This window comes from Rhinopithecus bieti, unplaced genomic scaffold (genome assembly GCF_001698545.2).
Source record: "Rhinopithecus bieti isolate Rb0 unplaced genomic scaffold, ASM169854v2 scaffold_26546, whole genome shotgun sequence".
Classification (NCBI taxonomy): Eukaryota; Metazoa; Chordata; class Mammalia; order Primates; family Cercopithecidae; genus Rhinopithecus; species Rhinopithecus bieti.
Genome location: NW_016812367.1, coordinates 686,354 through 701,993, shown reverse-complemented (window position 1 = coordinate 701,993; position 15,640 = coordinate 686,354). Strand labels below are relative to the sequence as shown.

Below are 15,640 nucleotides of genomic sequence, written 5' to 3'. Positions count from 1 at the left end.
TGCTACTTATAGTTTCTATTTATCCCACTCAACTCATCAGACTGACCTTCAAAGTCCTGCATAACTTGGCCCCAGCCGACTTTTCTGGGCTTATTTACCAGTGCAGCCTCCTACAGGTGCTGTAAACCTGCCACACAAAACCCCTGGCTGTCCCCCAAACATAGCCCACGTTCCTCACAACAGTGCCATTGCTAAAGCCACTGCTGCTTCCTGACAGCTCCTCCTCCTCCAACATCCAAGGCCTGGCACAGACCCCATCCTCCTTCCAGAAAGCATCAGAGATACCTGCCTCAATCAAAGTTAATTTCTCACCCCCATGATTCCCAGGCACGTTCTGGTACTGCTGGATGTAAGTAACCCAACCTCACATTCAGCTCTGTATCTGCTCTTTGCACCTGGCTGAAGTCTCAGAGAGCAGAGGCTAAATACTTCACGGCTCCCTAAATTTCTAAACACAGTGCTATATACTGAGTGGCACCTCTAGGTGACTACTTTGCACCCTAACGATGATAAACTGAGTGAAACTGTATCAGGTTTAATATACAGAAAAAAATTCTGGAATTCCATCACTTAATAGGAGTGGTCATTTGAGTGCCAGCAGGAAGGAAGAAAAGGGGGAAAAACCCAAAACGTTGTGGCATTATAGCTACTGCAACAGAAAACGAGAATAAAACGGAGCGGCAAAGTGAAGACCAGGGAAATGCGGGTGACTACAGGACCACAAGAATCTTCCAAGCCTGTCGATAACGCAAGTTTCTCATTTTCTAATCAGCTAGTGTGGCCTACGTCACTGTTTGGAGTCTTGTCTTCAAAATGTTTTCCAGCATCAAGCACAACAATCTATAAGAAATCAAATGGTGAGTAAGAGAGGCACACTCACGGCTCTGAAGAGCACAGCACAGGCTACAATAAAGACCCAAATATGTCCTCAACCTGCAGTGTGCTCAGTGCCTGCAAATCACAACTCAGGTGATGAAGGGATGGCAGTTTTATATGAATTAATCAGTTTCCTTCTTAGCCCCATGCCATCTCCCTCACCTGACTCACCCAAGAAAACACCCTGAAAAGACTTCTCTCAAACCGCTTACACATATTAAGCTTCTCGCAACATTGCCTGCATGTGCTCGGAGAAGCTCACAATACCGTTAGTGTGTTAATACTCACTCAGCTGGACTTCTCAGCAACACAAGGCTTACTAGAAAGCAAAGACAATAGCAAAGCTGAGCCCCGCAGCCGTTCCCTAAGGAACTCTTCACCCATTACATTGGAGCAATTGATTTCTCTGCTCCTCAACCAAGAACTGTAGAGCCCTAAAGGGCACACAGCCAGTTACTAAAGACTCAGGGCCTGGAATGAAAATGTGGTATTTTCCTCCAAGTGCTTATATCTGCTATAAACCAGTTTATTCTGCTATAAACAAGTAGACTTCTAACTAATATTAATATAAACAAGCACTTTTTTTTTAGAGACAGGGTCTCACTCTGTCACCCAGGCTGGAGTGCGGTGGTGCCATCATGGCTCACTGCAGCCTCAACCACCTGAGCTCAAGCAATCCTCCTGATTCTCCCGCCTCAGCCTCCAAAAGTGCTGGGATTACAAGTGTAAGCCACCATGCCTGGCCATTAACACTTATAGATATATGTGAAAAGATGTACAGAATATACGCTATTTAAAAACATAAAAAATCTTTTTTTTTTTTTTTTTTTTTTTTTTTTTTGGAGGTGGAGTCTCACTCTGTGGCCCAGGTTGGAGTGCAGTGGGGCTATCTTGGCTCACTGCAAGCTCTGCCCCCTGGGTTCATGCCATTCTCCTGCCTCAGCCTCCCAAGTAGCTGGGACTACAGGCACCCACCACCACGCCCAGCTAATTTTTTGTATTTTTAGTAGAGACGGGGTTTCAACATGTTAGCCAGGATGGTCTCAATCTCCTGACCTCGTGATTTGCCCGCCTCGGCCTCCCAAACTGCTAGGATTACAGGCGTGAGCCACCGCACCTGGCTGAAATACTGTCTTAATATAACTTACTGTACTATGGATTTGTTAAAAACTAAGGTAAAAGTCATTAAGAAAACGATACAAAGCATAAAAGAACACCTATCAAAATTACAAAAACTCCAAAATGAGTGGACAAAGATCCAAAAAAACCTAATAAAACAATGGAAAAATTACTTCAGCAATAAAATGTAAGCTATGATGACACAATGACAGCTTGTGTCTTAAAAGTAAACATGTGAAAGTAAGAATATTTTTTAAAAAATTAAAGAAGGCCAAAAAAAACGACAGAGGAAGGGTATTCTCCAATACTCGCACGATCCAGAGGGCTGACGGGCCAGGGAAATCTACCGAGGTTCGGCCCTTCCGGAGGCTGACAAATCTGCAACACACACAGAGGTCGGAGGGTCACTGCGGGGCACAGAGGAGGAGGGAGGGGGGCTCCCTGGGGTGGGTGTGCAGGTCTCAGAGGGCTCCTCGGGCCCTGGAAGGTGGCCTTGGGCCCCTGGCCTCCCCAGAGTCTATCCACAGGGCACTGAGGCCTGTGTGCTGCTCTCTGCTGAGGGTGTTGTCTGTGCCCAGAGTGTCTATAAATGTCCTGCAGGAGGCACTGAGCCCAGGCATGCACACGGGCGCCTTCAGGGGGCTGGACCTCCAGATACTGAAACACAAAGAGGGAGGGGGGAGGTTCAAGGATCAACAGGCAGAGTCTCATGCCCCCGGGCCCTGGGAGGAGCAGGAGGTCTGATGACACAGGGTGGGGTGGTGACCTGCCCCTCCACCCAGACCCTCCATGCCATCCAGACAGAAGAGCTGCACGTTGAATGTGTGCCGCTTCCTGAAGCTCGTCATTGTTATCGCCCAATAAGACGTGATCCTTCCAACATCCCCACCACCCTGTCTATGCATTTTCATTTAAAAATCATTAATGCTTTGGTAAAACATACATTTCACTTAATACATTCCAGCATAACAGGTTACAGAAACCACTGTTTTAAATAAGAGTAAAAAACTGTGTGTGTGTGTGTGTGTGTGTGTGTGTATAAAATACACAAAAACACACATTCATATGTATATTCTAATTTCAAATTGGAAAGTACATTTAAAACAGTGGCTCCCTGAATCCTGCCCCTCAACTCCTCCTAAGTGAGCATGGCCCTGACTTGTTTTCAAGAGTTTGTTTGTTGGCATCTGACACACAGAACCACTGATGCCCAAGCCGGTGCTCTCTACACACAGAATTCTCCAACCTCATCTTGAGAAATGGGGCCATGAGGCCACCCGAGGACCCGAGGGCTCTACGGAGACTGAGGGGTCCCTGGGACTGGGCACATCCTAGCGGGTCTTGGATCCTGGCCCTTCCCCTTCTTGATGCCAGGCCCTACTGAGTGCCCACAGGTATGCAGTGCTGGGCTGGGTGGGCTGCTTGTGTGGCAAGAAACCTGGGGCTGCCTCCCTCCCTCTCACACCTTTCCCAGGAGGCATGAAACAGGGGGATTCGTGATCAACCCCAGTGGCTGCTCATGCTGAACTGGTGATGCTCCCTCCCCGTTGTCTTCTGGGGACATGGAGGCAGGACTGGGTCCCCTCAAATGAGCTTAAGTGGCACTGCAGACAAGAACGTGGTGCATGGCCCTCGGAATCCTGCATGTGGTAGCCTGACCGGCACCTCAGCCCCTCCCTCATTAAAGCAGCCTATGGAGGGCTCAGTCCAGTGGGCTCAGGGGCTGCTATGGAGAGGGTGTCTGTTGCCTGGAGGATGTTCTCAGAGCATCCTTCACTTGCCTTTAGGGATTTCCACCATGGAGTACAAAGGCCAGAACAGGTCGGGTCAGGCTCTTCAGCATCCTCATCCTCCTTGAGCTCACTAGGTTTTCTGATGGCACAAGAGAGTGAGGGCAGCCATGGGCACACAGGCATTGTCTGCCTTCCCCTGGTCATGCCGCCCCTGCACACTCACATTTCTTCTGCCTGTTCAGGGTTTGTCTCTATTGCTTTTTCTGCAGATGCCGGGAGAGGACTTGTTGGTATCTGGGAGGAAGAAAACAACTGCGCATGTCCAGAGACCCCAGGGCCGCAAAAGCCCCAGGGCGGGGGACGGAGGGTGGCCAGAGCAGACCCAGATGTCACTGGGAACCCTTCCTGCAGGGTGGGGCCAACTCTTCTGACCTCAGCCTGGCTCCCTGCCTAAACCCTGTGGGGGGTTGCTCAACAGGATTCAACGCTACAGCCTGGAGACCAGGAATTGATGCAAAGCCAAGGCAGTGAGCAGGAGGGCTGCAGAGGGACTTTATAGACACTGAAGACCCAGGACGTCGACTGTCACGACGAGACCAGGTCCTTCAGGAGTGTAGGGAAAAGAAAGAGAGATCAGAATGTTACTGTGTCTATGTAGAAAAGGAAGACAAGAAACCATTTTGACCTGTACCCTGAACAATTGCTTTGCCCTGAGATGCTGTTAATCTGTAGCTTTGCCCCAGCCTTGAGCTCACAGAAACGTGTTGTATGGGATCAAGGTTTAAGGGATTTAGGACTGTGCAGAATGTGCCTTGCTAACAAAATGTTTACAGGCAGTATGCTTGGTAAAAGTCATTGCCATTTTGTAGTCTCGATAAACCAGGGGCACAATGCGCTATGGAAAGCCGCAGGGACCTCTGCCCAGGAAAGCCAGGTATTGTCCAAGGTTTCTCCCCACTGAGATAGCCTGAGATATGGCCTTAAGGGACGGGAAAGACCTTACCCTCCCCAAGCCTGACACCCATGACGGGTCTGTGTTGAGAAGGATTAGTAAAAGAGGAAGGCGTCTTGCAGTTGAGATAAGACGAAGGCCTCTGTCTCCTGCCTGTCCCTGAGAACTGAATGTCTCGGTATAAAACCTGATTGTACATTTGTTCTAATTCTGAGATAGGAGAGAAACTGCCCTGTGGCAGGAGGCGAGACATATTGGCAGCAATGCTGCTCTGTTACTCTTTACTCCACTAAGATGTTTGGGTGGAGAAAAAGCATAAATCTGGCCTACGTGCACATCCACGCATAGTACCTTCCCTTGAACTTAATCGTGACACAGATTCCTTTGCTCACAAGTTTTCTTCCTTTTTTTTTTTTTTTTTGAGATGGAGTCTTGCTCAGTCACCCAGGCTGGAGTACAGTGGCACGATCTCGGCTCACTGCAAGCTCCGCCTCCCGGGTTCACGCCATTCTCCTGCCTCAGCCTCCCAAGTAGTTGGGATTACAGGCTCCTGCCACCACACCCAGCTGATTTTTTTTGTATTTTTAGTAGAGGCAGGGTTTCACCATGTTAGCCAGGATGGTCTCGATCTCCTGACCTCGTGATCCACCTGCCTCGGCCTCCCAAAGTACTGGGATTACAGGTGTGAGCCACCACGCCCAGCCTGCTCACATGTTTTCTTGCTGACCTTCTCCCCACGATCACCCTGTTCTCCTGCCGCATTCCCCTTGCTGAGATAGGGAAAATAGTAATCAATAAATACTGAGGGAACTAAGAGACCGGTGCTGGTGCAGGTCCTCCGTATGCTGAGCGCCGGTCTCGTGGGCCCACTGTTCTTTCTCTGTACTTTGTCTCTGTGTCTATTTCTTTTCTCAGTCTCTCGTTCCACCTGACGAAAAATACCCACAGATGTGGAGGGACAGGCCCCCTTCATCTGGCACCCAATGTGGGGCTCGAACTCACAACACTGAGATTAAGAGTCTGCTGCTTATGTTGAACTGATGATACTCCCTCCCTGTTGTCTTCTGGGGACGTGGAGAGCAAAGCTGAGTCCCCTCAAATGAGCTTAAGTGATACTGCAGACAAGAACGCGGTGCATGGCCCTCGGAATCCTACATGTGGTAGCCTGACTGGCACCTCAGCCCCTCCCTCATTAAAGCAGCCTATGGAGGGCTCAACCCAGTGGGCTCAGGGGCTGCTATGGAGAGGGTGTCTGTTGCCTGGAGGATGTTCTCAGGGCATCCTTCACTTGCCTTTAGTGATTTCCACCATGAAATACAAAGGCCACAACAGGTCAGTTCAGGCTCTTCAGCATCCTCATCCTCCTTGAGCTCACTAGGTTTTCTGATGGCACAACAAGAGAGTGAGGGCAGCCACGGGCACACAGGCATTGTCTGCCTTCCCCTGGTCATGCCGCCCCTGCACACTCACATTTCTTCCGCCTGTTCAGGGTTTGTCTCTTTTGCTTTTTCTGCAGGTGCCGGGAGAGGACTTGTTGGTATCTGGGAGGAAGAAAACAACTGCGCATGTCCAGAGACCCCAGTGCAGCAAAAACCCTGGGGCGGCCGGTGAGGGCGGCCAGAGCAGACCCAGATGTCACTGGGAACCCTTCCTGCAGGGTGGGGCCAACTCCTCTGACCTCACCTGGGCTCCCTGCCTAAACCCTGTGGGGTTGCTCAACAGGATTCAGCACTGCACCCTGGGGACCAGGAATCGAGGCAATGCCAAGGCAGTGGGCAGGAGGGCTGCAGAGGGACTTTATAGACACTGAAGACCAGGACATTGACTGTCACGATGAGACCAGTCAAAGGAACCCAAAATAAGAAAAGGACAAACCGAATCATGCTAAAAACATACGTTTTTCCTGAAGGATGTTTCCTCTAACTCCATGTTGCTTGGGAATTAAGTGATTTTGCCCCAAGGAGAGAATCAAGCTGCTAAGGAAAAAGCTCGCTGCCACTCAGAGAGTGGCTGATGCTGTCATTTTCTCCTGCCGTCTTAAATCAAACCTCAGTGGGGAACAGACTCTCACTCTAAATTCTCCCTACCAAGGACACTGTATAAGTCACCTATGATACATACGGTCAGATTCTCGTATCTTATTTTAATTCAAGAAGATAAAGCTAAGAAAGTAACTTTTTCTCTGACAACAGCAGGTGGCCTGACCTTCAAATATTGGGGAGCGTCCTCAGCTGAGCCTTTGTTGCTGTCTTCCAGGGTCTCCTTCGTGGAACCTAGGAGGACAAAGAGTGATGGTCAGCAGGTGCAAGGCAGGAGCAGGGAAAAATGACTTTCTAGTTCCAGGCCACCTCATCAATGTGAAATAATCCATATCAAACAGGACACAGCACCCAGGGCAGGCTGTGCGTCCCTGCAGCCTCTCAGGGCTCCTGCCTCTTAATCTGACCTGAGCTCACTTTCCCTCCCTTCCTGAGTCCTTCCAATGTCATTTCCTCCCTAAAATCCACCTGTGGTGCTTCTGTGTGTATCAGTCATTCTTTATATTTTGGTAAAAAAGCAATCTTTCTTCTGAGAGATTTCACTCCAGCCACAATTTCCTATATATTCACTAAAAATTCTTTTTTGTGTTAAAGACAAATAAACAAAGCCTTTGAAATACTCATTTCCTCTCATTTAAAGATAACCCCCACTTAGCAAGTGCTGTCCATCCTTGCCTCAACGCTTCTCATGCAATGCTCTTGTGTTGTTGGAGTCGCCCTGCTGCTCACAACTCACAGTGGGCTCTGACAACTGGGACAGCAGCGTTAATGGGGGCAGCAGGTGGAGCCACATGACCATCTTCCAACCAGCTGCTGGAGATTCATCAGGGGAGATGGTTGCTAGCAACACCCAAGTTGTATCTGAGACATATTGGCGGCTATGCTCGATTATGTTTACTAACTCAGCTGAAGCATTTTTTTTCTATTTTTTCTTTTTTTTTTCTTTTTTTTTTTTTTAATGAGGCTCTCTGTAACCCAAGCTGGAGTGTAGGGGGATGTAGTGGCATGATCACTGCTCACTGGAACCTCTGCCTCCTGGGATCAAGTGATCCTCCCAACTGAGCCTCCCAGGTAGCTGGGATTATAGGTATGCAACCATGCCCAGGTAATTTTTTGCATTTTTAGCAGATACACGGTTTCATCATGTTGCCTAGGCTGATCTCCAACTCCTGGACTCAAGTCATCTGCTCGTCTTGGCCTCTCAAACTGCTAGGATTACAGGCGTGAGCCACTGTTCCTGGCCAACTGGAGCATTTTTAAGGCTTGTGATAATCATGTTATTAAACACAATAGAACATGTTAGTGAGTATTTCCTGCTTTTGACCATAAGCTGAGAAATGACCCCACCACTACTGCCAGAAGCCTGTGAGCTCGCTCTGTGAGTTTCACATTAATGACCACACCAAAGTCCAGTGTAAAATGTGTACCTACTGCTACCCTGGGTTAGGCAACCTTTGAGACCTGCCTACAATGACAGATAGTGTTGGGACCTCTCTAGGCTCTCATCCTTCCACATGCACACACAGATGCCGGAACTCCCTGGACTAATGGTGAGTTATACCAGGGCTGGCTGGTGAATGCACAATAGTCACCCACTGCATCAATCCTCCTCCCATTGCTGAGTTCATATTGGCCTCTTCCATTTAGGAGATTGAGAGCCTGGGAAATTCATCTCTGCACCATCTCCATCTGAGGATGAGGATATAAAATTTACCTTCAGGTACAGCTGTGGGGGAGGATGAATGCGTTACTTTATGTGAAGTGTGCAGTGCTGATGCAATTTCTTAGAAACACAGCTCCTTGGGTTGTGCTCTGCACAGGGGAACATGCTTTCTGGGGAAATGCCCACACACTCCCAAAGATATTCCCAATCCCTCCACATGACTCTCTCCTCCGTACCTCCCCACCCTGAGGCACACCACACTATTCCATCTAAATGACAATCCTGCCTCCCTGGACTCCAGTGACGGTCACAGGTCTCTACTGGACTCAGTGTTTTTTATGCCAAACTGTCCAAACCTCATTTCTGTCAGGAAGCTCAAACCAAAGTGGCTCTCCAGCAAAAGCAGGCGAGCAAGTGCCACCTTTTGCAACACTGACCCTCTTTTCTTAGCAAAGGAGGGCTTCCAGAATACACACCTTTTTCTTCAGGCAGTCCGCCGGCCTGCATTTAGAGAAAGAAAAACACTGTGAGTTTCAGACCATCCTGAGTCCCGTGTGCACAGGTCTTTTCTTCACTTGGTGGCAGTAGAAAAGCAGACGGAAAACAGTGTTCAAATCCAAGAAACACAAAAGAAGAACAGGACAAACCAACTCACGCTAAAGTTTTGTTTGCTTGCTTGCTTGTTTGTTTTTATTTTTATTTTTTTTTATTTTTTTGAGGCGGAGTCTCGCTCTGTCTCCCAGGCTGGAGTGCAGTGGCCGGATCTCAGCTCAATGCAAGCTCCACCTCCCGGGTTCACGCCATTCTCCTGCCTCAGCCTCCCGAGTAGCTGGGACTACAGGCGCCCGCCACCATGTGTGGCTAATGTTTTGTATTTTTAGTAGAGACAAGGTTTCACCGTGTTAGCCAGGATGGTCTCCATCTCGTGACCTCATGATCCGCCCATCTCAGCCTCCCAAAGTGCTGGGATTACAGGCGGGAGCCACCGCGCCCGGCCTAAAGTTTCTCCTGGAGTATGTCCTCTCAAGGTCATGTTCCTTGGCAATTAAGTGATTTTGCCCCAAGGAGAAAATCAAGCTGCTGAGGAGAAAGCTCACTGCCGCTCAGGGCGTGGCTGATGCTGTCATTTTCTCCTGCTGCCTTAAATCAAGCTTCAGTGGGGAACAGACTCACTCAGAATTCCCCCCACCAAGGACACTGTGTAAGTCACCTATGATATATACAGCCAGATTCTCATATCTTATTTTAATTCAAGAAGATAAAGCTAAGAAACTAACTTTTTCTGTGACAACAGCAGGTGGCCTGACCTGCCACTGTCGTGGGGCCTCCTCATCTGATTCATAGATGAATTTTTCCACGGGACCCTCCATGGGACTTAGGAGGACACAGAATGACCGTCGGGAGGTGCAGGGGAGGAGCAGGGAAGGCTTTTGATCCCCAGGCCACCTCATCAACGTAAAATAGCCCATCTCGAACAGGGCACACCACCCAGGGCAGGCTGTGTGTCCCTGCAGCCTCTCAGGGCTCCTGCCTCCTCATCTGATCCGAGCTCACTTGCCCTCCCTTCCTGCGTCCTTCCAACGTCATTTCCTCCCTAGAATCCACCTGTGCTGCTGCTGTAAATATCATCCCACCTAGCAACCTTTCTTTAAAGAGAAGACTTAATTGTAACCAAAATATTCTAATTATTTCCTCACCATTTTTTAAAGGCAATGAAACAAAGCTTTGAAAACACTCAGTTTTCTTCCCATTTAAAGATAACTCCTACTTAGCACCTGCTATCTGTCCTTCCACTCTCTGTTTTCCATCCGTGTGTGTGTGTGTGTGTCCGTGGAGTCTGTTGCTGCTCACACTTACACTGGCTTTGACACTGGGACAGCCTGTCATGAGGGAAGAATGTGGGGGCGCTGACCCTCTCTAACCCAGCTGTTTGAGATTCCAGCAGGGAAGAGGGGGCACCAGGCTAACAGCCAAGTTGTCTTTGACATCATACTGGACACTGGATCTTGGGTATGTGTGTCACTAAGCTGGAGCATTTCTGAGCCTTGTGATAATCATGATTTTTGTTTTGTTTTGGTTTGTTTTTCTGTGGCGGGATCTCACTCTGTTTCCCAGATGGGAAGCAGTGGCACAATCAGGGCTCACTGAAGACTCCACCTGCCAGGCTAAAGCAATCCTCCAGCCTCAGCCTCCTGAAAAACTGGGACTATAGGAGCATGTCCCCACGTCCGGCTAATTTTTGTATTTTGTGTAGATGTGGTTTTACTATGTTGCCCAGGCTGATCTTAAACTCCTGGGCTCAAGTGATCGTCCTGTCTCAGCCTCTCAAAGTGCTGGGATTACAGGCATGAGCCTCCCCATTGGGTCCAATCATATCTGTAAATACAATGGGACATGTCCCTGATTATTCTCTGCTTTTGAACAGCAGCTGAGAACTGACACCACCACCGCAGCCAGAAGCCTGTGACTCCCCTACGTGTGTTTCACATGAAGGACCACCCCAAAGTCCACTGTGTTGCTACCCTGCCTTTCGCCATCACTGAGAACATCTTACAGTGCTGGGCAGTGTTGGGATCTCTCTAGGCTGTCGTGCCTCCACATGCACACACAGATGCTGGAACTCCCTGCTGTGGTGACGAGTTATGCCAGGGCCACAAGAGGACTGTGAAGCAGCAGCCCGTCACGTCAACCTTTCACCCCTTCCTGAGTCCACATTTGCCTTTTCCATTCAGGAAATTGAGAGCTTGGGAAATTCATCTCTCCACCGTCTCCAATCTGAGGACGGGGGGTGTTAAACTAACCTTCCGGTACAGCTGTGGTGAAGGATGAAGTGTTGACTGATGTGGGGATGGAATGTTGTTTCTAGAACACTGATCCTTGGGTCGTGCTTTGCACAGGGGAACATGCTTTCTAGAGAAATGCACACACACTCCCAAAGGCGTTCACCATCACTCCACACGGACTCCCTCCTCCATACCTCTCCACCCCGATGCACCCTATTCCTATTTAAATGACATCACTGCTTCTGGGAACTACAGTGGATGGCCACAGTTGCTGACCTTCATTTTTTCACACCAAACTGCCCAAACCTCATTTCCAGCAGGAAGTTCAAAGCAGGGTGGCTCTCCAGCAAAAGCAGGGAGGAAAGCGTCACCTTTCTCAACACTAAGATATTTTCTTAGCAAATGGGTGACCCGCAGAGTACATACCACTTGACTGAAACGCTGAGTCCCTCTGCAGAGAGAAAGGAAAACCCTGTGAGCGTCAGACCAGGCTGTGTCCTGTGTGCACAGGTCTTTGCTTCAGTTGCTGACATTAGAAAACCAGATGAGAAATAGTGTTTGATGCAATGGCCCCAAAATAAAGCCTAGAAGACACTTGTGGAAAGGCAGGCACAAGAGTTTTGTCTAAGACTTTCGATAGGATTTTTGTTGCAAATTCACCATTATTTTCAAACAGTAAGCACTTCTCCTGAGGAAAATGTTACCTGCACACAGTTTATAACTGAAGGTGTCATCTATGCGTGCCATCATGACCTAGTTGGTCATGAACTCTCACATTTTCCCACCAAGAAATTCTGTAACTTATCTATAATGTCCATGGTAAGGTTTGCATATCTTAATTCAAATGAAATAGGAAGAAGCCAAGAGAAATACAATTCCCATCTTAGTCAAAGCAAGATCTTACTTTGAAAACGGCCACGACTTTCTCTGTGGACTTCTCTCTAGGAAGCTCTGCTGCAAGAAACTTGAAACCTAGGAAACATGAGAGTCACTGTCAGCGCATGGGAGCTGCTGAAGGATCCCTCAGGCAGCCTTGGGTGCTGTGGACAGGGGGCTGGCATGTGTGGAAAAGGTGGGTAAACAGCACAGGCTGAGCTGCTGCTGGCCGTCCTCCTTAGTGGAGGAGGAATGCATCAGGAAAGCCCTGGGAGACAGAGCCTTGGTTCTCTAGCTAAGCCACCCTCATCAGTGTGAAAGCTGATCTCAAACAGGGTACGCCACACAGTGTGGCTGTGTTTCAACAAAAGCATCTCAGGGAGACTTCTATTCAAACCTGAGCTAAGTTGTACTTTTTTCTTTTTTTTTTTTTTGAGATGGTCTCGCACTGTCACCCAGGCTGGAGTGCAGTGGTTCAATCACAACTCACTGCAGCCTCGACCTTCCAAGCCCAGGTGGATCCTTTGCCTCAGCCTCCAAGTCGCTAAAACTATAGATGCCCCCATCATACCCAGCTGATTTCTTGTATTTTTTGTAGAAATGGGATTTTGCCAGGTTGCCCAGGCTGGTCTCAAACTCCTGGGCTCAAGCAATACACCCACCATGGCCTCCAAAAGTACTGGGATTACAGGCGTGAGCCACAGCTCCTGGCCTGTGCTGCCTTCCTGATCCCTTCTGAGGGCACTTACTCCCAGGACCCATCCGCACTGCTGTGTGGATCACCCCTCCTATAAGATTTCTTACATCATAAAATCAGCCCTTCTTTCAAAATATGTAGTTCAGCCAAAATATTCTATAAGATCTATCTGCCAAACATCTGTTTTAAGGAAAATTAAAGATTTGAAAATACAATTATCCTACCATTTAAACATGACATGTCACATGTGCTATCTCTCCTTCCAGTCTCTCTTTTCAACACAACATGTGTCCAGGGAGTCTGCTACTGCTCAGGCTCCCTCTGGCTCTGACACTGGGAGAGGCCATCCTGGAAGCAGCAGGTGGGGGCGCTGACCCTCTCCATCCCAGCTGTGCAGGAATTCCAGCAGGGGAGACGGGCACCAGGCTAACGCCCAAGTTGTTTCTTGAGCTCCCGTTTGGTGCTGTGCCTTAGGTGTGTGTGTTAGTGAACTGGAGCCTTTCTAAGGCTTGTGGTTACTATGTTCTTAAATACGACAGAATGTGTCCCTGATTATTCTCTGCTCTTGACAGGGGGCTGAGGAATGAACCCATCATGCCGCCAAAACCCTCTGAGCTCTGCAAGTGTGCCTCACACTAATGACCACACCAGATTCCACTGTAAAATGTAGCTATTCCTACCCAGTGTTAGGTGACCACTAAGACCGTCCTGTTATGATAGTGCTTAAAATCTCTGCAGGCTAGCACACCTCCACATGCGCACATAGGTGCTGGAACTCCCTGGCATGGTGATGAGTTATGCCAGGGCTGTCATAAATATACAATAGTAGCCCATCGCATCCATGTTTCACCCATTCTTGAGTTCACATTTGTCTCTTCCATTTTGGAGACCAAGAGCTTGGGAAACTCATCTCTACACCGTCTCTATCTGAGGAGTGAGGACAGGAAACTTACCTTCAGGTACAGCTGCCACGGAGGATGAAAGGGTTGATTGATGTGACGTGTTCAATGGTGATAAATGTTGTATTTAGAACAGTAATCCTTGTGTTGTGCTTTGCACATAGGAACATGCTTTCTGGGGAAATGCACACACGCTCCCAAAGACATTTGTGATCCCTTTACACAGACTCTGTCCTCCACAGCTCCCAACCCTGATGCACACCACCCTCTTCCATCTAAATGACACCACTGCTTCAGGGACTAGACTGGGATGGTCAGAGTTCTTTAGTAGACTCTTAATGTTTTCTAACCAAACTGTCCAAACCTCATTTCTGGCAGGCAGCTCAATCCAAAGTGGCTCTCCAGCAAAAGCAGGCTAGTAAGTTCCACCTTTCTCAACAATGAAGATTTTTTCTTAGGAAAGGGGTGCGTCCAGAATACTTACGTCCTTTCCTGGGAGGTCCTAGTCCTCCTGTTCGCTGCATATAGAGAAAGGAAACACTGTGAGCATCGGCCATGCTGTGTCCTGTGTGCACAGGTCTTTGTTTACATGATGACATTAGAAATCCAGACACGAAATAGTGCCTGAGGCTATGACCCCAAAATAAAGCCTAGAAGATATTGTGGAAAGGCACAAGAGTTTTGTGTAAGATTTTCAAAATGATTTTGGTTGCAAAGTCACCGTCATTTTCAAGAACGAATTTCTCAGGAGGAAAATGCTCTCTGCCATGCAGTTTGTCACTAAAGTTGTCACCTATGGGCACCATCTTGAATCAGCTCTTAGTTGGTAATAGACTCTTACTTACATTTGCCCACCAAGAAATTCTGTGATTCATCTATAATTTCCATGGTGAGATTTGCATATCATAATTCAAATGAAATGGAAAGAAACCAAGAGAAATAAAATTCCCGTCTCAGACAAAGAAAGAAGACTTTACCTTGCGATGAGCTACAACCACTTCTGGGATGATCTGATTGGTCACCGTCACTAGGAAACATAGAGTCACTGTCAGCCGTGGGAGCTGCTGAAGGACCTCTGGCAGCCTTGGGTGCTGGGCACACAGGGCTGGCGTGTGTGGAGGAGGTGGGTGAGAGCACGGGCTGAGCTGCTGCTGGGCCACCCTCCTTGGTGGTGAAGGAGGCAGAGGAGACCATCAGGAGAGCCCTGGGAGACAGAGCCTCGGGTCTCTGGCTAAGCCACCCTCATCACTGTGAAGTAGGCAGTGTTCACACAGGCAGCACACAAATGCAGGACATCACTCCAGGACAGGGTCTCCTCACAGAAAGAGGCCTGGTAAATATCCTCTTTTTTGTAAAAATGTTACTATGTCATTTAACTTTCCTAAATAAACCTATGCTCCTACTGCAATTAATATCCATTTCATTGGACTTTAAAACATTATGGTGAGCTATACGTAGTATTTATTATTTTAATCCTTAATAGCACACTTCAGGAGCAGACAGGACCGCAACAGCAAACGCAGAGGGGAGCCCACGCACTTCTCCCGACCCTGAATCAGGATCCACACAGGAACCTGGATTCGTGTGGGACTCAGCAGACTGCGGAGGGTGAGCAGGAAGCCTTTTCACACCCGTGATCTATCTCAGGGCAGGGCTGTGTGCATCAGAACATCACTGGGGCCCCAAGATGGGCTGCCCAGGGCTGAGCTCTGGGATGAGAAGGAACAAAAAGGACACCGCCCCTGCCTTCACAGTGACCAGCCATGGCCAGGATCCTTCCCGCCGTGGGTGAAGAACACAGCCTTTGGGACTGCTGATTCCAAGCCTAGCTCAGAAAAACAAGCAAAGTGATGTCTTATGGGTCACAAGGGAGATTTGCAAGGAACACCTGGCCTCTGGGGCAGCCCCTCCCTTTGCTTAGCTCATCCTGCACTGGAACTGGCTCCTCTCGCACTTCTGCTGCAACTAGTGTGAAGCAGCTGCCCTGGCCAGAAGCTGTGAGG

The 15,640-nt window shown here is 48.7% G+C and overlaps 1 protein-coding gene and 1 long non-coding RNA gene across 2 annotated transcripts in view; both read right to left on the bottom strand.

The window, feature by feature from the left end:
• Nucleotides 1–11,557: 11,557 nt before the first annotated feature.
• On the bottom strand, nt 11,558–14,143 carry LOC108544777 (uncharacterized). The gene is made up of 3 exons (XR_001889949.1): nt 14,122–14,143; nt 12,070–12,137; nt 11,558–11,616 (listed from the first exon to the last, which is right to left on the bottom strand). It is a non-coding gene; the product is annotated as an uncharacterized LOC108544777 (long non-coding RNA).
• Nucleotides 14,144–14,590: 447 nt separating this feature from the next.
• Nucleotides 14,591–15,640, bottom strand: part of LOC108544758 (uncharacterized) — a 15,128-nt gene continuing 14,078 nt past the window's right edge. Inside the window, exons 8-9 of the mRNA XM_017896024.1 lie at nt 15,126–15,211; nt 14,591–14,801 (exon numbers count right to left, since the gene is read on the bottom strand). Coding sequence (XP_017751513.1) covers nt 14,591–14,801; nt 15,126–15,211 — 297 coding nt within the window. The remainder of the gene's footprint in view (nt 14,802–15,125; nt 15,212–15,640) is intronic.